The 22,461-nt window shown below is 43.6% G+C and overlaps 1 protein-coding gene across 1 annotated transcript; it reads right to left on the reverse strand.

Annotated features, from left to right (window-relative positions):
- Nucleotides 1–105: 105 nt before the first annotated feature.
- On the reverse strand, nucleotides 106–21,555 carry LOC120061596 (deleted in malignant brain tumors 1 protein). Its single transcript, XM_039011505.1, has 9 exons — nucleotides 21,507–21,555; nucleotides 18,876–19,211; nucleotides 14,640–14,945; nucleotides 12,463–12,780; nucleotides 11,629–11,970; nucleotides 10,385–10,702; nucleotides 9,919–10,179; nucleotides 654–971; nucleotides 106–128 (listed from the first exon to the last, which is right to left on the reverse strand). The coding sequence occupies exons 1-9, from the start codon at nucleotides 21,553–21,555 to the stop codon at nucleotides 106–108; spliced, it is 2,271 nt and encodes a 756-aa protein (XP_038867433.1).
- Nucleotides 21,556–22,461: the final 906 nt, after the last annotated feature.

A 22,461-nucleotide genomic window follows, 5' to 3' on the forward strand; every position in this document is an offset into this window, starting at 1 on the left:
AGAGAGTTGGTATCATAGAAATAGAATTTGAATGTACATACAGTATCTATGGTTGACCATTGTTACTACTAGACTGGATGGATGAGAGCTCTACAGTACATGCTTTCAGAAGGCCCCGGAAGCAGAACCTAAAATTAGAAAAACAGTGAAACATTGACACATAGGGTCACCACATATTAAAATGATCAAAATTATTACTTTTCACACAGACTTTTACACAGCATCTACGTATGAGCTAGCAACAACTTCTTGACTGATTTCTGCTTAACGGGATAGTTCACCCATAGTACAAAATTACATTGGTTTCTTTACCCTGTAAACAGTCTACGGACAAGGTTTGACAGAAATCCATGCTTTGGTTAATTTCCCGGGGATTGTTTTACAAATGCTAACGTTTTAGAATTTGTGGCACGAATCCAATCCAAATCCTAGCACCGACATTTTTTGTAAATCATGTCCAAATCATCCGAAAGTATCTAAAATGTATTGCGAAAATCAACAAAGTCACCTATAGATGATTTGAAGATGATGTGGGAAACATGTTAATATCAGTACCATGACATGAATAGGATTTGTGCCACAAATGTAAGTACAGTTACCAACATATACAATATCATGATATGTAAACGTCCTGCCACAAACATTTATCATACCAGCGCAGGTGACTCCTGCATCTTCATGGTGGCCACAGTCATGGTTACCCAGGCCACTGTGGGGACACTGCAGCAAAGAGTCTTCAGAGCCAGAACAGGCCAAGTCATCCAAAGAGATGGAGCCACTGCCCTTTCCAAACCTGGCAGATCCAAAGGCCTCTAGTGCTTCTCCACAGCCCAACTCTCTGCACATCACCTGAGCATCCCTCTGATCCCAGCCATCATCACACACTGTACCCCACTGGCCAGAGTCAAACACCTCCACTCTACCAGAGCAGTTGTTGGGACCGTTGACCAGACGCACTCTGGAAATGCCATCTGTAATAGACAGGTAGAACTGTGAAGATGACAGGGTGTGGGACTGTCGTTGAGTTGAAAACTTTGTAGAAAATATACAGATGTAGCATCTTAATTAGATCACCCTGTTGTAGGATAACATTCCTGCAATGCAGGAAATTTAGAACTTGTAGTGTATTTGAGGTTTAAGACGGCTTCTGAAGTTTGTAATTTCCACTTTGAAATCTCAGACTTGATTTTCCCTTATGAAAAATGTATCAACCCCGACAAAAATGTCCATTAATTCTAATCCACATAACAATTAACATTTCATGCTGATGCAGGATTATTTGCCATTGACCTTAACAAAGCCCACAAGACCAGTGGAAGCAAAATAACCCCATAACATAAAAAATTCACCACCATATATTACAATAAGTATGGGGTTCTATTCTGCTCATGCATTCTCATTTCGAGGCCAAACCCCACCACTGGTGTGCGTGGCCAAAGAGCTCTATTTTTCATGTCATCTGACCATAGCACCGGTTCCAATCCAAGTGCCAATGCCATTTAGCAAACTCCAGGTGTTTACATTTGTTGGATGACATGAAAGTTGAGGTCTTTGGCCACGCACACCAAATTAAATCAAATCAAATTTTATTGGTCACATAAACGTGTTTAGCAGGTGTAGTGAAATGCTTGTGCTTCTAATTCCGACAGTGCAGCAATATCTAACAAGTAATATGTAACAATTTCACAACAAATACCTAATACACACAAATCTAAGTAAAGGAATTGAATTAAGAATATATAAATATATGGACGAGAAATGTCAGAGCAGCATAGACTAAGATACAGTAGAGAGTATATAAAACAGTATATACATATGAGATGAGTAACGCAAGATATGTAAACATTATTAAAGTGACTAGTGTTCCATTTATTAAAGTGGCCAACGATTTCAAGTCTGTATGTAGGCAGCAGCCTCTCTGTGCTAGTGATGGCTATTTAACAGTCTGATGGCTTTGAGATAGAAGCTGTTTTTCAGTCTCTCAGTCCCAGCTTTGATGCACCTGTACTGACCTCGCCTTTTGGATGATAGCGGGGTGAACAGGCAGTGGCTCAGGTGGTTGTTACCCTTGATTATCTTTTTGGCCTTCCTGTGACATCGGGTGCTGTAGGTGTCCAGGAGGGCAGGTACTTTGCCCCCGGTGATGCGTTGTGCAGACCGCACTACCCTCTGGAGAGCCTTGTGATTGTGGGCGGTGCAGTTGCCGTACCAGGCGGTGATACAGCCCGACAGGATGCTCTCAATTTTGTAAGTTTGTGAGGGTTTTAGGTGACAACCCAATTTTTTTCAGCCTCCTGAGGTTGAGGAGGCGCTGTTGCGCCTTCTTCACCACACTGTCTGTGTGGGTGGACCATTTCAGTTTGTCAGTGATATGTACACAGGAACTTAAAATTTTCCACCTTCTCCTTTGCTGTCCCGTCGATGTGGATAGTGGGGTGCTCCCTCTGCTGTTTCCTGAAGTCCACGATCATATTCTTTGTTTTGTTGATGTTGAGTGAGAGGTTATTTTCCTGACACCACACTCCCAGAGCCCTCACCTCCTCCCTGTAGGCTGTCTCGTCATTGCTCGTAATCAACCATTCTACTGTTGTGTCGTCTGCAAACTTGATGATTGAGTTGGAAGAGTGCATGGCCATGCAGTCATGGGTAAACAGAGAGTACAGGCGGGGGTTGAGCAAGCACCCTTGTGGGGCCTCAGTGTTGAGGATAAGCGAAGTGGAGATGTTGTTTCCTACCTTCACCACCTGGGGACAGCCTGTCAGGAAGTCCAGGACCCAATTGCACAAGGCGGGGTTCAGACCCAGGTCCTCGAGCTTAATGATGAGCTTGGAGGGTACTATGGTGTTGAATGCTGAGCTTCAGTCAATGAACAGCATTCGATTGCATTGTCTGGGGATCTATTGGTCCGGTAGGCAAATTGAAGTAGGTCTAGGATGACAGATAAGGTGGAGGTGATATGATCCTTAACTAGTCTCTCAAAGCACTTCATCAGTCTCTCAAAGCAAACAGTCAGAGGTCACCAAGCGCAACATAGCTTCAGCGTGTAAATCAGCTAGAAAGATGTGTCGGCATTGAGTAATTGTCTCTGGCCCCCTCCCAGTTAGGGGGAGTGACGAGCTCTACAGCTCAATCGAGTCTCACAACTCAATCGCTGGTTGAAAACTGTTTTCTGCCCCTCCCAAAAGATAGAATTTGTAGATAATTGGCCCTCTTTCTGGGACTCACCCACAAACAGGACCAAGCCTGACCTGCTGAGGAGTGACGGACTCCATCCTAGCTGGAGGGGTGCTCTCATCTTATCTACCAACATAGACAGGGCTCTAACTCCACAATGGAATAGGGTGCAGGCCAGGCAGCAGGCTGTTAGCCAACCTGCCAGCTTAGTGGAGTCTGCCACTAGCATAGTCAGTGTAGTCAGCTCAGCCATCCCCATTGAGACTGTGTCTGTGCCTCGACCTAGGTTGGGCAAAACTAAACATGGCGGTGTTCGCCTTAGCAATCTCATTAGGATAAAGACCTCCTCCATTCCTGCCATTATTGAAAGAGATCGTGATACCTCACATCTCAAAATAGGGTTACTTAATGTTAGATCCCTCACTTCAAAGGCAGTTATAGTCAATGAACTAATCACTGATCACAATCTTGATGTGATTGGCCTGATTGAAACATGGCTTAAGCCTGATGAATTTACTGTGTTAAATGAGGCCTCACCTCCTGGTTACACTAGTGACCATATCCCCCGTGCATCCCGCAAAGGCGGAGGTGTTGCTAACATTTACGATAGCAAATTTCAGTTTACAAAAAAGAAAATGACGTTTTCGTCTTTTGAGCTTCTAGTCATAAAATCTATGCAGCCTACTCAATCACTTTTTATAGCTACTGTTTACAGGCCTCCTGGGCCATATACAGCGTTCCTCTCTGAGTTCCCTGAATTCCTATCGGACCTTGTAGTCATAGCAGATAATATTCTAATTTTTGGTGATTTTAATATTCATATGGAAAAGTCCACAGACCCACTCCAAAAGGCTTTCGGAGCCATCATCGACTCAGTGGGTTTTGTCCAACATGTCTCTGGACCTACTCACTGCCACAGTCATACTCTGGACCTAGTTTTGTCCCATGGAATAAATGTTGTAGATCTTAATGTTTTTCCTCATAATCCTGGACTATCGGACCACCATTTTATTACGTTTGAAATCGCAACAAATAATCTGCTCAGACTCCAACCAAGGAGCATCAAAAGTCGTGCTATAAATTCTCAGACAACACAAAAATTCCTTGATGCCCTTCCAGACTCCTTCTGCCTACCCAAGGACGTCAGAGGACAAAAATCAGTTAACCACCTAACTGAGGAACTCAATTTAACCTTGCGCAATACCCTAGATGCAGTTGCACCCCTAAAAACGAAAAACATTTGTCATAAGAAACTAGCTCCCTGGTATACAGAAAATACCCGAGCTCTGAAGCAAGCTTCCAGAAAATTGGAACGGAAATGGCGCCACACCAAACTGGAAGTCTTCCGACTAGCTTGGAAAGACAGTACCGTGCAGTATCGAAGAGCCCTCACTGCTGCTCGATCATCCTACTTTTCCAACTTAATTGAGGAAAATAAGAACAATCCAAAATTTATTTTTGATACTGTTGCAAAGCTAACTAAAAAGCAGCATTCCCCAAGAGAGGATGGCTTTCACTTCAGCAGTAATAAATTCATGAACTTCTTTGAGGAAAAGATCATGATCATTAGAAAGCAAATTACGGACTCCTCTTTAAATCTGCGTATTCCTCCAGGGCTTAGCTGTCCTGGATCTGCACAGCTCTGCCAGGGCCTGGGATCGGGAGAGACACTTAAGTGTTTTAGTACTATATCTCTTGACACAATGATGAAAATAATCATGGCCTCTAAACCTTCAAGCTGCATACTGGATCCTATTCCTACTAAACTACTGAAAGAGCTGCTTCCTGTGCTTGGCCCTCCTATGTTGAACATAATAAACGGCTCTCTATCCACCGGATGTGTACCAAACTCACTAAAAGTGGCAGTAATAAAGCCTCTCTTGAAAAAGCCAAACCTTGACCCGGAAAATATAAAAAACTATCGGCCTATATCGAATCTTCCATTCCTCTCAAAAATTTTAGAAAACGCTGTTGCGCAGCAACTCACTGCCTTCCTGAAGATAAACAATGTATACGAAATCCTTCAGTCTGGTTTTAGACCCCATCATAGCACTGAGACTGCACTTGTGAAGGTGGTAAATGACCTTTTAATGGTGTCAGACCGAGGCTCTGCATCTGTCCTCGTGCTACTAGACCTTAGTGCTGCCTTTGACACCATCGATCACCACATTCTTTTGGAGAGACTGGAAACCCAAATTGGTCTACACGGACAAGTTCTGGCCTGGTTTAGATCTTATCTGTCGGAAAGATATCAGTTTGTCTCTGTGAATGGTTTGTCCTCTGACAAATCAACTGTACATTTCGGTGTTCCTCAAGGTTCCGTTTTAGGACCACTATTGTTTTCACTATATATTTTACCTCTTGGGGATGTTATTCGAAAACATAATGTTAACTTTCACTGCTATGCGGATGACACACAGCTGTACATTTCAATGAAACATGGTGAAGTCCCAAAATTGCCCTCGCTAGAAGCCTGTGTTTCAGACATAAGGAAGTGGATGGCTGAAAACTTTCTACTTTTAAACTCGGACAAAACAGAGATGCTTGTTCTAGGTCCCAAGAAACAAAGAGATCTTCTGTTAAATCTGACAATTAATCTTGATGGTTGTAAAGTCGTCTCAAATAAAACTGTGAAGGACCTCGGCGTTACTCTTGACCCTGATCTCTCTTTTGACGAACATATCAAGACTGTTTCAAGGACAGCTTTTTTCCATCTACGTAACATTGCAAAAATCAGAAATTTTCTGTCCAAAAATGATGCAGAAAAATTCATCCATGCATTTGTTACTTCTAGGCTAGACTACTGCAATGCTCTACTTTCCGGCTACCCGGATTAAGCACTAAATAAACTTCAGTTAGTGCTAAATACGGCTGCTAGAATCCTGACTAGAACCAAGGAATTTGATCATATTACTCCAGTGCTAGCTTCCCTACACTGGCTTCCTGTTAAGGCAAGGGCTGATTTCAAGGTTTTACTGTTAACCTATAAAGCGTTACATGGGCTTGCTCCTACCTATCTTTCCGAGTTGGTCCTGCCGTACATACCTACACGTACGCTACGGTCACAAGACGCAGGCCTCCTAATTGTCCCTAGAATTTCTAAGCAAACAGCTGGAGGCAGGGCTTTCTCCTATAGATCTCCATTTTTATGGAATGGTCTGCCTACCCATGTGAGAGACGCAGACTCGGTCTCAACCTTTAAGTCTTTACTGAAGACGTATCTCTTCAGTAGGTCATATGATTGAGTGTAGTCTGGCCCAGGAGTGTGAAGGTGAACGGAAAGGCTCTGGAGCAACGAACCGCCCTTGCTGTCTCTGCCTGGCCGGTTCCCCTCCACTGGGATTCTCTACCTCTAACCCTATTACAGGGGCTGAGTCACTGGCTTACTGGTGCTCTTTCATGCCGTCCCTAGGAGGGGTGCGTCACTTGAGTGGGTTGAGTTACTGACGTGATCTTCCTGTCTGGGTTGGCGCCCCCCCTTGGTTTGTGCTGTGGTGGAGATCTTTGTGGGCTATACTCGGCCTTGTCTCAGGATTGTAAGTTGGTGGCTGAAGATATCCCTCTAGTGGTGCGGGGGCTGTGCTTTGGCAAAGTGGGTGGGGTTATATCCTTCCTGTTTGGCCCTGTCCGGGGGTATCATCGGATGGGGCCACAGTGTCTCCTGACCCCTCCTGTCTCAGCCTCCAGTATTTATGCTGCAGTAGTTTGTGTCGGGGGGCTAGGGCCAGTTGGTTATATCTGGAGTACTTCTCCTTTCTTATCCAGTGTCCTGTGTGAATTTAAGTATGCTCTCTCTAATTCTCTCCTTCTCTCTTTCTCTCTCTCTCTCGGAGGACCTGAGCCCTAGGACCATATGTCAGGACTACTGGGCATGATGACTCCTTGCTGTCCCCAGTCCACCTGGCCTTGCTGCTGTTCCAGTTTCAACTGTTCTGCCTGCAGTTATGGAACCCCTACCTGTCCCAGACCTGCTGTTTTCAACTCTTAATTATCGGCTATGAAAAGCCAACTGACATTTATTCCTGATTATTATTTGACCATGCTTGTCATTTATGAACATTTTGAACATCTTGGCCATGTTCTGTTATAATCTCCACCCGGCACAGCCAGAAGAGGACTGGCCACCCCTCATAGCCTGGTTCCTCTCTAGGTTTCTTCCTAGGTTTTGGCCTTTCTAGGGAGTTTTTCCTAGCCACCGTGCTTCTACACCTGGATTGCTTGCTGTTTGGGGTTTTAGGCTGGGTTTCTGTACAGCACTTCGAGATATTAGCTGATGTACGAAGGGCTATATAAAATAAACTTGATTGATTGATTGATTCATGATGACAGAAGTGAGTGCTACGGGGTGATAATCATTTAGTTCAGTTACCATTGCATTCTTGGGTACAGGAACAATGGTAGCCATCTTGAAGCATGTGGGGACAGTAGACTGGGATAGGGAGAGATTGAATATGCCCGTAAACACACCAGCCAGCTGCGCATGCTCTGAGGACGTGGCTAGGGATGCCGTCTGGGTCGGCAGCCTTGCGAGGGTTAACAAGTTTAAATGTCTTACTTACGTCGGCCACGGAGAAGGAGAGCCCACACTCCTTGGTAGCTGGCCACGTCGGTGGCACTGTGTTATCCTCAAAGCGGGCAAAGAACGTGTTTAGCTTGTCCGGTACCAAGACGTCTGTGTCCATGACATGGCTGGTTTTCCTTTTGTAGTCTGATTGTCTGTAGACCCTGTCACATACGTCTCATGTCTGAGCCATTGAATTGCGACTCCACTTTGTCTCTATACTGATGTTTTGCCTGTTTGATTGCTTTGCCGAGGGAATTACTACTTTGTTGTGGTTTGCACGTTCAGTTTTGCGCGAATGCTGCCATCTATCCAGTTTCTGGTTAGGGTAGGTTTTAATACTCACAGTGGGTACAACATCTCCTATACACTTCTTGATGAAATCAGTAACCGTCTCAGTGTACACGTCAATATTGTTCTCGGAAGCTACCCAGAACATATCTCAGTCCGCGTGATCAAAACAATCTTGAAGCGTGAATTCCAATTGGTCAGACCAGCGTTGAATAGTCCTTAGCACAGATACTTCCTGTTTGAGTTTCTACCTATAGGAAGGGAGGAGAAAAATGTATTTGTGGTCAGATTGGCTGAAAGGAGGGCGGGGGTGGGCCTTGTATGCATCCCGGAAGTTGGAATAACAATGGTTGAGTATTTTTCCAGCGCAAGTACTACAGTCGATATGCTGATAGAATTTAGGTAGCCTTTCCCTAAAATTTATAATAAATGCAGCCTCAGGATATATGGTTTCCAGTTTGCATAAAGTCCAGTGAAGTTCCTTGAGGGCAGTTGTGGTATCGGCTTGAGGGGGGATATACGCGGCTGGGACAATAACCAAAGATAATTATCTTGGGAGATAATACGGTCAGCATTTGATTGTGAGGTATTCTAGGTCGGGTGAAAAAAAGGATTTGAGTTCCTGTATGTTATTACAATTACACCATGAGTCGTTAATCATGAAGCATATACCCCCGCCCTTCTTTTTCCCAGAGAGATGTTTATTTCTGTCGGCGCGATGAACTGAGAATCCAGATGGCTGGACCGACTCCGACAGTATATCCCGAGAGAGCCATGTTTCCGTGAAACAGAATATGTTACAATGCCTGATGTCTCTTCAGAAAGCGAGTAATATACTCGGAAGCGGTGGGTGGTGTGCGCTCCTCCTAAGTTTGACTAGAAGACTGCTTCCAGTCCCTCTTTTTCACCGGCGTTGTTTTGGGTCGCTCTCTGGAATCAGTTCAATTGCCCTGGGTGGTGTGAACAAATGATCCGCTTCGGGAAAGTCGTATTCCTGGTTGTAATGCTGGTAGTGCTGGTGAGTTACCACCACTCTGATATCCAATAGTTCTTCCCGTATGTAATAATCTACCAGTGGTAGGTTTGGTGTCGAAATGAGAATGCATGAGCAGAAAATAACCCATACAGTACGTACTGTAAAATATGGTGGAGGATCTTTGATATTATGGGGCTATTTTGCGTCTATTGATCCTGGGACCCTTGTTAATTAAGGTCAATGATATCCGAAACTTTACCCAGTACCGGGACATTTTAGCCAAAAACATGGTTGCCTCTGAAGGAGGCTGAAACTTGGCTGCAAGTGGGTCTTCCAGCAAGACAATAACCCCAAGCACACAGCAAAATCCACAAAGAAATTATTAATTGGCCACAAAATCAACATTTTCCATGAAAACATGTGGTTTAAATTGAAGAGGGCAGGGCCTCCTGAGTGGCGCAGTGGTCTAAGGCACTACATCACAGTGCTAGAGGTGTCACAACAGACCCGAGTTTGATCCCGGGCTGTATCACAACCGGCTGTCATAGGGCGGCGCACAATTGGCCCAGCCTCGTCCGGGTAAGGGGAGGGTTTGGCTGGGGGGGCTTTACTTGGCTCATCGCGCTCTTGTGGTGGGCCAGCTGCCTGCAGGCTGACCCCGGTCGTTATTATTTATTTTATACAGTAATTTTTGCTCATCTTTATCAAGGTTGTCAACAATTTTGGAACCCACTGTATGTAACCTTAAAAAGTGCTATATAATAAATAAAGCTAACTGCGTTTAAAATTAGCTAAAGGTTGCAGTGGCTGTTTAAAGAAAACTGAAACATGGATTACAGTTCTCCTGGCCAATAAACTACTTTCAGGATCAGGAACCATCTAACAGTTGAATATGGAACTTCCCCTTTAATCTCACCTGAGCAGACAACGCTCGCATCCTCAGGATGCATGTAGTTGCACTGACCTTTCACATCAGAGGGGCAGTCAAAGAGAGATTCCTCTGTTCCAACACAGGCCATGTTGTCCAGAAGAATGGGAATACCATCTCCCATACCAAACCAGGCCCATACGGGGGCATCTATCACCCACATACAGCGGAGCAGTCTGCAGACCACGTCAGCAGCGCTCACGTCCCAGTTATCATCACACACCGTACCCCACTGCCCCGCATGATACACTTATAATATAGTTGTATGGAATTGATCTTACTGTTTTTAAATGGGTCTTCTTGTTCTTGAATTGAAGGTTATGAAAATATGAACATATGGAGAAGGGATATTGACAATGAGAGTGAGATATTGTGAAAAACAGGTATTAAATTGTCCTTAATTCATCTGAACATAAACTATTTTTGTCTACTGTAATTGTAGACTGAGACTTACCCATCATGCAAGTTACACTGGCATCTTCATCATGGCCACAGTCATGGTTTCCTATCCCTCCTGAGCTGCATTCCAGTAAAGATCCCTCACTTCCCATGCACGCCACATCATCCAATAGGATTGAGCCACTCCCCTCACCAAAGTGAGCCTGGTGAGGAGCCTCTGTGGCTGGTCCACAGCTCAGCTCCCTACATACAACTTGGGCATCTAGCAAAGCCCAGTTATCATCACAGACTGTCCCCCAACTCCCATCCTGGTAGACCTCCACCCTGCCAGAGCAGCGGTTAGGACCATCAACTAGGCGCACTGTCAAGTCAGCTGTCTGAGTTAAGAGGAAGGGAAAGGGAGAAACGTGTAATGGGCACTAACTTTTTGTTTTACAAATACGTATTATGACTCATTTTGCAACTGAAACATAAAGTAAAAAATGTTTTTTTGATTACTCACAATGGGAATCTGAAGGGGATGGACCTGAGAGACGGAGAGAGAGAGAGAGAGAGAGAGAGGGAGAGAATATCGTATGGTGTTAAATCTTTCCCCTTCAATTATTGCTGGAGAGACAGACAGCACCTGCCATTGTCTGCCAGCTGAATTACAGGACCCAGGTCAAAGGAGACAGGTAGCCTAGCAGTTAAGAGCTTTGGGCCGGTAACCGAAAGGTCTCTGGTTTGAATCTCCGAGCTGACAAAGTGAGAAATCTGTTCATGTGCCCTTGAGCTAGGCATTTAACCCTAATTGCGCCTGTAAGTCTCTCTGGATAAGAGTGTCTGCTAAATGACTAAAATGTAAATGTAAATCTCTTATTCGGACCTAAAATATACCGACCATAAACAATGCTCAGATTTATGGTGATAAGTGACCACAAACTGCACTGAGGCAAACTGGTTATGTCAGTTAGGGGTTTCTTCTTATGACGTGTGAATCGTAATTTCTTTGCATATAGTGAGGCTTTCTGTAATTGAAACATAAAGTAAAGACCCACTGGGAACACACTGTTTAAATCAACATTGTTTCCACATCATTACAATGAAACTACGTTGACCAATGTGAAATAGACGTTGAATTGACGTCTGTGCCCAGTGGTAATTCATTTTTAGATGACTCACAACGGAAATCTGAAGGGGATGGACCTGAGAGAGAGAGAGAAAGAGAGAGGGAGGAAAAACATGGTAGCATTACACAAGCCCCTGGTTGGTGTTGGAAGTTTAAATAAGTTGTCTGAGATAATTCAACCATTCACTTACCCGACTGGCCCTGACATATCGCTGCTGCATCCTCAGAATGTCCACAGTTGTGTGACCTCAGTCCATCTGAGCTGCAGCCAAGCAGTGACCCTTCATTCCCAGAACATTGCACATCCTTTAGCCAGATCTCTCCCCTGCCTTGGCCAAAGTGAGCCTGGTCCGGGGCCTCCAGCGCCACCCCACAGCCCAGCGCTCTACACACTACCTTGGCATCCAGCAGGTCCCAGTCATCATCACACACTGTACCCCACTGGCCAGAGTGGAACACCTCTACTCTACCAGAGCAGTTGTTGGGACCATTGACAAGACGCACTCTGAAAATGCTGTTGTTCTCTGTAGGACCTGTAAACAAAGATAACTGTTAACTCCATTTACTAAGTGGTTTGATTAGAAATTAGGTGCATCCCTGTTCACTTTATTAAGTAACAATTGGGTTAACGAACAATACTGAGGTGAGTGCATGTTTCATCAATTTTGCATTGTTTTTCTTTGCATATACTATAGCTTTATAAACATTGCAAAAAGCAAAGGCAAAATACTGCAAACTTGACCGGTTCCTCTACACTGAAGGAATCATTTTTAAAGGACTTCATTAGTGAATATGGCGCTAGGTTTTTTATACATGATTTTGATCCAGTTAATAAAGTAAGATCACATAATAGATCGAGCCAATACTGCAAAAAGAGAATAAGACGGTCCACAGGAAGTTCAATGGCTGGATGTCTACAGAAATACCTGTTGTAGAATTTGGTTTTTACAGTGTAACACTAGCCCTATTACCAACATATACAATATAATGATGTATAAACTTCCTGCCACAAACATTTATCTTACCAGCGCAGGTGACTCCTGCATCTTCATGGTGGCCACAGTCATGGTTACCCAGGCCACTGTGGGGACACTGCAGCAAAGAGTCTTCAGAGCCAGAACAGGCCAAGTCATCCAAAGAGATGGAGCCACTGCCCTTTCCAAACCTGGCAGATCCAAAGGCCTCTAGTGCTTCTCCACAGCCCAACTCTCTGCACATCACCTGAGCATCCCTCTGATCCCAGCCATCATCACACACTGTACCCCACTGGCCAGAGTCAAACACCTCCACTCTACCAGAGCAGTTGTTGGGACCGTTGACCAGACGCACTCTGGAAATGCCATCTGTAATAGACAGGTAGAACTGTGAAGATGACAGGGTGTGGGATTGATGTTGAGTTGAAAACTTTGTAGGTGGAAAAGGATCTTAATTTGATCACCCTGTTGTAGGAGAACCTTCCTGCAATGCAGGCAATTTAGAACTTGTAGTTTATTTGAGGTTTAAGAAGGCTTCTGAAGTTTGCAATTTTCACTTTGAAATTTCAGACTTGATTTGCCGTTACGAAATATTTAACAATTTCTACAAAAATGAAAATTAAGTATAATGCACATAATAATTCACATTTCCTATTGCTGCAGGATTATTTGCCATTGACCTTAACAAGGGCCCCAAGACCAGTGGAAGCATAATAGCCCCATAACATAAAAAATACACTACCATATTTTACAATAAGTCTGGGCTTCCTTTCCGCTCATGCATTTTCATGTCGACGCCAAACCCCACCACTGGTGTGTATGGCCAAAGAGCTCTATTTTCATGTTATCCGACCAAAGCACCGGTTCTAATCCAAGTGCCAATGCCGTTTAGCAAACTCCAGGTGTTAATATTAGTTGTATTACATGAAAATAGAGCTCTTTGGCCATACACGCCAGTGGTGGGGTTTGGCGTCGAAATGAAAATGCATGAGCAGAAAGGAAGCCCAGACTTATTGTAAAATATGGTAGTGTATTTTTTATGTTATGGGGCTATTTTGCTTCCACTGGTCCTGGGGCCCTTGTTAAGGTCAATGACATCATGAACTTTACCCAATACCAGTACATTTAAGCCAAAAACCTGGTTGCCTCTACCAGGACGCTAAAACTTGGCTGCAAGTGGATCTTCCAGCAAGACAATAATCTCAAACACACATCAAAATCCACAAAGAAATTGTTAATTGGCCACAAAATCAACATTTCAGTCTCCGGATTTGAAAGACATTGGAAACCTGTGGTTTGAATGGAAGAGGGCAGGCCATAAGCTCAGACAAAGGATATCTAGGATGTGGAAGGATTCTGTATCATTACCCATTTTAGAAAAAGGTTCAGTGCTGTTATCCTCGCAAGGTGAAGCATTGAAAGGTATTGAAAACAGGAGTGTCAATAATTTTGACCCCTACCTTTTTGAGAGAAAGAAATATTACTTGTTAAACAAAATCTCTTTCTCTAAGCAATTTTATTAGTATAAATAATATAATTTCCCAATTTTTCTGAGCATACAATTTAGTTCAGTATTTTAATTATTTATTTTATAGTCATTTTTGCTCATCTTTGTCAAGGGTGTCAATAAATTCAGACCCTACAGCATATAACCATGACTGACCTATCACATCAGAGAGGCAGTCAAAGAGAGAGTCCTCTGTTCCAACACAGGCCATGTTTTCTAGCAGAATGGGAATACCACCTCCCATACCAAACCCAGCCCTTCCGGTGCCATCCTAAGGGCTCCCGAGTGGCGCAGCGGTCTAAGTGCCTGGTTCAAACCCAGGCTGTATCACATCGGGCTGTGATTGGGAGTCCCATAGGGCGGCGCACAATTGGCTTAGCGTCGTCCAGGTTTGGCCGAGGTAGGCCGTCATTGTAAATAAGAATTTATTCTTAACTGACTAGCCTAGTTAAATTAAATTTAAAAAATTGCCCACATACAGTGGAGCTGTCAGCAGTGCTCACGTCCCAGTCATCATGACACATGTATAATATAGTTGTATGGAATTGATCTTACCCTTTCTAAATGGGTCTTCTTGTTCTTGAATAGGATGTTATGAAAATAGGAAAATATGGACATTGACAATGAGAGTGAGATATTGTGAAAAACAGGTATTAAATTATCCTTAATTCATCTGAACATAAACTATTTTTGTCTACTGTAATTGTAGACTGAGACTTACCCATCATGCAAGTTACACTGGCATCTTCATCATGGCCACAGTCATGGTTTCCTATCCCTCCTGAGCTGCATTCCAGTAAAGATCCCTCACCTCCCATGCACGCCACATCATCCAATAGGATTGAGCCACTCCCCTCACCAAAGTGAGCCTGGTGAGGAGCCTCTGTGGCTGGTCCACAGCTCAGCTCCCTACATACAACTTGGGCATCTAGCAAAGCCCAGTTATCATCACAGACTGTCCCCCAACTCCCATCCTGGTAGACCTCCACCCTGCCAGAGCAGCGGTTAGGACCATCAACTAGGCGCACTGTCAAGTCAGTTGTTTGAGTTAAGAGGAAGGGTAAGGAAGGAACGCGTAACGGGCACCGACCTTTTGTTTTACAAATACATATTATGACTTGTTTTGCAACTGAAACAAAGTAAGGAATCATTTTTAGATTACTCACAATGGGAATCTGAATCTGAAGGGTATGTACCTGAGAGAGAGAGAGGGAGAGAAAGAGGGAGAGGGAGAGGGAGAGAGACAGAGAAAGAGTATGGTATGGTGTTATGATGGTGCCGACGGAGATGGCAGCATCGCGACTAGTTCTTAGGAAACTCTGCAGCATTTTGTTTGTTTATGTACTATTTTTTACATTATTAGCTCAGGAATTATTTTGTGTCATTACATACAGCCGGGAAGAACTATTGGATATTAGAGCGGCGGTAACTCACCAGAACTTCCAGCAATACGACCAGGATTACAACTTCCCTGGAGCAGATCCTTTGTTTGCTCTCCCCAGAGTAATTAAGGTACTCGAGGCGGTCTTCTGCACACCTGCCACCACTCCTGAGTATTTTACTCGCTGATGTCCAATCTCTGGATAATAAAGTTGATGAGCTCAAGGCGAGAGTTGCTTTTCAGAGAGACGCCAGGGATTGTAACACACTGCTTCACAGATACATGGCTCTCTCGAGACATACTGTCTGACTCTGTAAAGCCAGTTGGGTTCTCAGTACACTGCACCGACAGGAACAAACATCTCTCCGGGAAGCAGCAGGGTGGCGGTATATGTTTCATGACTAACGACTTATGGTGTAACTGTCATAACATACATGAACTCAAGTTCTTCTGTTCACCCGACCTAGAATATCTCACAATCAAATGCTGACGGTACTATCTCCCGAGAGAATTTTCCTCAATAGTAGCCACAGCGGTCTATATCCCCCCTCAAGCTGATACCACAACGGCCCTCAAAGAATTTCACTGGACTTTATGTAAACTGGAAACCACATATCCTGAGGCTGCATTTACTGTAGCTGGGTATTTTAACAAAGCAAATTTGAGGAAAAGGCTCCTGAAATTCTATCAACATATTGATTGTTGTACTCGCGCTGCTAAAACTCTCGGCCATTACTATACTACCTTCCAGAATGCATATAAGGCCCTCCCAGGCCCTCCATTCGGCAAATTGGACCACGATTACATCTTTCTCCTACAGGCAGAAACACAAACAGGAAGCACCCGTCGTGAGAACTATTCAATGCTGGTCTGACCAATCGGAATCCACGCTTCATGATTGTTTTGATCACGCGGACTGGGATATGTTCAGAGTAGCGTCAGAAAATAATATCGACACATATAACGATACGGTGAATGAGTTTATCAGGAAGTGCATAGGAGATGTTGTACCCACTGTGACTACTAAAACCTACCCCAACCAGAAACTGGATAGAAGGGAGCAAAGAACCGCATTTAACCATGGCAAGGTGACTGGGAATGTGGCAGAATACAAAACAGCGTAGTTATTCCCTCCACAAAGCAATCAAGCAGGCTAAACGTCGGTATAGGGACAAAGTTGAGTCCCAGTTCAACGTCTCACACACAAGACGTATGTGGCAGGGTCTACAGACAATCACGGATTATAAAGGAAAACCAGGAACACCGACGTCTTGTTTCCAGACAGGCTGAACACCTTCTTCGATTCTTTGAGGATAATACAGTGACACCAATGCGGCCTGCTATCAAGGACTGTGGGCTCTCCTGCTCCATGACCGACATGAGTAGGACATTTAAACATGTTAACCCTCGCAAGGCTGCCGGCCCAGATGGTATCCCTAGCCGCGTCCTCAGAGCATGCACAGGCCAGCTGGCTGGTGTGTTTACAGATAATTTCAATCTCTCCCTATCCCAGTCTGTTGTCCCTACATGCTTCAAGATGGCCACCGTTGTCCCTGCACCTAAGAAAGCAAAGGTAATTGAACTAAATAACTATAGCCCCGTAGCACTTACCTCTGTAATCATGAAGTGCCTTGAGAGACTTGTCAAAGATCATATCACCTCCACCTTACCTGCTACCCTAGACCCACTTCAATTTGCTTACCGCCCCAATAGATTGACAGACAATGCAATCGCCACCACACTGCACACTGTCCTGTCCCTTCGGGACAAGAGGCATACCTATGTAAGAATTATGTTCATTGACTATAGCTCAGCATTCAACACTATATTACCCTCCAAACTCATCATCAAGCTCGAGGCCCTGGGTCTGAACCCCACCCTGTGCAACTGGGTCCTGGACTTCCTGACGGGTCGCCACCAGGTGGTGAATGTAGGAAACAACATCTCCTCTTCACTGATCCTCAACACTGGGGCCCCATAAAGGTGCGTGCTCAGCCCCCTCCTGTACTCCCTGTTCACCCATGACTGCATGGCCATGCACTCCTCCAACTCAATCATCAAGTTTGCAGATGACACAACAGTAGTAGGCTTGACTACTAACAACGATGAGACAGCCTACAGGGAGGAGGTGAGGGCTCTGGGAGTGTGGTGCCAGGAAAAAAAACTCTCACTCAACGTCAACAAAACTAAGGAGATGATCGTGAACTTAAGGAAACAGCAGAGGGAGCACCCCCCTATCCACATCAACGGGACCGCACTGGAGAAGGTGGAAAGTTTCAAGTTCCTCGGCGTACACATCACTGACAAACTGAAATGGTCCACCCACACAGACAGTGTGGTGAAGATCGCACTGGACCGCACTGGAGAAGGTGGAAAGTTTCAAGTTCCTCGGCGTACACATCACTGACAAACTGAAATGGTCCACCCACACAGACAGTGTGGTGAAGAAGGCGCAACAACGTCTCTTCAACCTCAGGAGGCTAAAGAAATTTGGCTTAACACCTAAAACCCTCACAAACTTTTACAGATGCACAATTGAGAGCATTCTGTTGGGCTGTATCACCGCCTGGAAGGGCAACGGCACGGCCCACAACCGCAAAGCTCTCCAGAGGGTGGTGCGGTCTGTCCAACGCATTACCGGGAGAAAACTTCCCGCCCTCCTGAACACCTACAGCACCGATGCCATAGGAAGGCCAAAAAGATCATCAAGGACATCAACCACCCGAGCCACTGCCTGTTCACATGATGCTGCCACCCCCGTGCTTCACGGTTGGGATGGTGTTTTTCGGCTTGCAAGCCTCCCCCTTTTTCCTCCAAACATAACGATGGTTATTATGGCCAAGCAGTTATATTTTTGTTTCATCAGACCAGAGGACATTTCTCCAAAAAGTACGATCTGTATCCCCATGTGCAGTTGCAAACCGTAGTCTGGCTTTTTTTATGGCGGTTTTGGAGCAGTGGCTTCTTCCTTGCAGAGCGGCCTGCTAAACACATGTATGTGAACAATAAATTTGATTTGAATCTTTCCTCTTCAACTACTGCTGGAGAGACAGACATCACCTACCATTGTCAAAGGTCAAAGGCGGTAGGTAGCCAAGCGGGTAATAGCGTTGGTGGTTCGCATTCCTGAGTTGACTAGGTGAAAAATCTGTCGATATGCCCTTGCGGTAAAGGGTTTCTTCTCATGACGTGTGAATATACAGGATATCTGATGTGACCATAATTTCTTTGCAAATAGTGAGGTTTTCTGCAATTGAAACATAAAATAAAGACCCACTGGGAACACACTGTTTAAATCAACATTGTTTCCACATCATTACAATGAAATTACGTTAAACCAACGTGGAATAGACATTGAATTGATGTCTGTGCCCATTGGGGAATAATTTTTAAATTACTCACAATGGAAATCTGAAGGGGATGGACCTGAGAGAGAAAGAGGGAGGGAGAGAAAGAGACAGAGAGAGAGAGGGAGGGAGAGAGAGAGAGAGGGGAGAAATGGTAGCATTACACAAGCCCCTGGCTGGTGTTGGTAGTTTAGATAAATCTTCTGAGAAAATTCAACCACACACTTACCTGACTGCCACTCACATATCGCTGCTGCATCTTCAGAATGTCCACAGTTGTGTGACCCCAGTCCATCTGAGCTGCAACCAAGCAGCGCCTCTTCATTCCCAGAACATTCCACATCATCTAGCCAGATCTCCCCCCTGCCTTGGCCAAAGTGAGCCTGGTCCGGGGCCTCCAGCGCCACCCCACAGCCCAGCGCTCTACACACTACCTTGGCATCCAGAAGGTCCCAGTCATCATCACACACTGTACCCCACTGGCCTGCATAATACACCTCCACCCTGCCAGAGCAGTTGTTTGGGCCATCCACTAAACGTACTCCTCCAGCACTGACTGTGGAGGCTGGAAAATAATTGTTTTGTTAAGTCCCACATTAAGTGACTGGGTATTTATATGATAGTCACATATATAGGAACTACAGTGTATGATTGCCATCATGGAACTACAGTGGCTTGGTGAAAGTATTCACCTCCCTTGGCATTTTTCCTATTTTGTTGCCCTGGAATTAAAATAGATTTTTTGGGGGTTTGTATCATTTGATTTACACAACATGCCTACCACTTCGAAGATGCAAAATATTATTTATTGTGAAACAAACAAGAAATAAGACAAAAAAAACAGAAAACCTGAGCGCGCATAACTATTCACCCCCCAAAGTCAATACTTTGTAGAGCCACCTATTGCAGGAATTACAGTTGCAAGTCTCTTGGGGTATGTCTCTACATGCTTGGCACATCTAGCCACTGGGAATTTTGCCCATTCTTCAAGGCAAAACTGCTTCAGCTCCTTCAAGTTGGATGGGTTCTGCTGGTGTACAGCAATCTTTAAGTCACACCACAGATTCTCAATTTGATTGAGGTCTGGGCTTTGACTAGGCCATTCCAAGACATTTAAATGCTTCCCCTTAAACCACTCAAGTGTTGCTTTAGCAGTATGCTTAACGCCCTTGTCCTGCTGGAAGGTGAACCTCCGTCCCAGTCTCAAATCTCTTGAAGACTGAAACAGGTTTCCCTCAAGAATTTCCCTGTATTTAGTATCATCATTCCTTCAATTCTGACCAGTTTCCCCACAGCATGATGCTGCCACCACCATGCTTTACTGTGAGGATGGTGTTCTCGGGGTGATGAGAGGTGTTGGGTTTGAGCCAGACATTGTGTTTTCCTTTATGGCCAAAAAGCTCAAATTTAGTCTCATTTAACCAGAGTACCTTCTTCCATATGTTTGGGGAGTCTCCCACATGCCTTTTTGCAAACACCAAATGGGTTGCTTATTTTTTTCTTTAAGCAATGGCTTTTTTTCTGGCCACTCTTCCGTAAAGCCCAGCTCTGTGGAGTGTACGGCTTAAAGTGGTCCTATGGACAGATACTCCAATCTCCGCTGTGGAGTATCTTTGGTCTCTTTGTTGCCTCTCTGATTAATGCTTTCCTTGCCTGGTCCGTGAGTTTTGGTGGGCGGCCCTCTCTTGTCAGGTTTGTTGTGGTGCCATATTCTTTCCATTTTTAAATAATGGATTTAATGGTGCTCCGTGGGATATTCAAAGTTTCTGATATTTTTTTATAACCCAACCCTGATCTGTACTTCTCCACAACTTTGACCCTGACCTGTTTGGAGAGCTCCTTGGTCTTCATGGTGCCACTTGCTTGGTGGTGCCCTTTGCTTAGTGGTGTTGCAGACTCTGGTGCCTTTCAGAACTGGTGTATATATACTGAGATCATGTGACAGATCAAGTGACACTTAGATTGCACACAGGTGGACTTTATTTAACTAATTATGTGACTTCTGAAGGTAACCAGATCTTATTTAGCGGCTTCATAGCAAAGGGGTTGAATATATATGCATGCACCACTTTTTCGTTTAGAATTTCCGTTTTTTTTTTTAAACAAGTTATTTTTTTCATTTCACTTCACCAATTTGGACTATTTTGTGTATGTCCATTGCATGAAATCCAAATAAAAATCAATTTAAATTACCGGTTGTAATGCAACAAAATAGGAAAAATGCCAAGGTGGGTGAATACTTTTGCAAGGCACTGTACATTTATTTTGTATTTTTATTAAGATTAAACTTAATAACAGAATTAATTACAAGTCTGCTTCACTATACTTACTTCTATCTAGAACTCGAGATGCTCCTTCATTGGTGCAAACAACTACTTGAGTGGAAAATAATGATAAACATACAATGAGGTAAAGATGTTATATTGTATTTCCATGTCAAAAGTCCTCTGTCTGTGTGAGTTGATAAGAGATGGACACGGACGTGTTTCAGTTCTCATTTGCTTTTAGTTAACAGATTAATTGGAAAGCAAAGTAGATCAGGATATTAGTAGTCATATACCTCACAGTGCTGTTTCTGAACTTTCGTAAAGCAATAGAATATACAATGGAAATGTTAGTGAGTAGAGTCACTATTGTGGATTAACCCAATAATATTAAATCAATTATTATTTTCTGAGAACCTATGCACAAAACTACAACATGAAATCTTAGAGCCCTGTGTATACATGTAGTACACAAAATATGAATTGTACATTAAGTATTTTGTGAAACACACTATTTGCTCATATGGGACAAACACATTCATAAATAGTTAACATAAATATTCATAAATGGTATTGTTAAAATACAATTTGCTCACCTGCAATCACAAATGCTAGATACCACTTGCGCTTGGGTGTAAGAGTCATGATCAACGTTGAGAATGAGTGTATTGTCATGTATGAACCTTTTTATAGACAGATTATGTTACCTTTTGTTGTGTGTCACCTGATTCCTACAAAGAAAAAAACTGATATCTAACAAAAGGTGGCATTTATTTATCACTGAATACACGTTATATAACACCCGTGAAGATTACTATTTGAAGAAACCACATGAAGGCATCTTCTCTGGGAATAAGACTAGCACACTGTTTATCAAAACAGAATACAAGCTTTGGAAAAAATAATGAATTTAATTGGGAAATTGTTGTTTCAGAGCCAAATGAGTATGTTCAAGGTGCTTTCCTCTTCCCACTTTCAATTCCTTGAGGGGTAGGCCTGTTTCATGATAGATAGTGGGGTGGGGTCAATATCTCAACGGGTTACACCTTAAAAGGAAACTCCCTTTTCACTAAGGACCCAATTCTAAATTAGGATTCATGCACATGCATTATGTAAATGAGAGAATAAAGCAGGGGGAAAAGATTTAAAAAATAAATAATTATGCCACCCGCAATAACTCAGTTCAAGCACGTCATAAAATGCTCTATGCAAAGTTGTTTTCTAACTGGTGATGCGCAAATTGCATGTTAGATATATAACAGAAATATAATGCCACCCGCAATAACTCAGTTTAAGCCAGTCATAAAACACTTTATGCAAAATTGTTTTATAACTGGTGATGCGCAAATTGCATGTTAGATATATAATTCCCCTTTAGAGATCATATAACTGCTAATGATCTTACTATTGGTTTTGAAACAATATTTAATTATGAATGAATATGCTTGCATGGGAATATATCTCATATATTGCACTTTTCACGATCACATTGTTTTTGAATTATGAGAGGCTGAGTCATTGTGAATGAATTGTACATAATCCCCTCTGCAT

This window comes from Salvelinus namaycush, chromosome 16 (assembly GCF_016432855.1).
Source record: "Salvelinus namaycush isolate Seneca chromosome 16, SaNama_1.0, whole genome shotgun sequence".
Taxonomy (NCBI): Eukaryota; Metazoa; Chordata; class Actinopteri; order Salmoniformes; family Salmonidae; genus Salvelinus; species Salvelinus namaycush.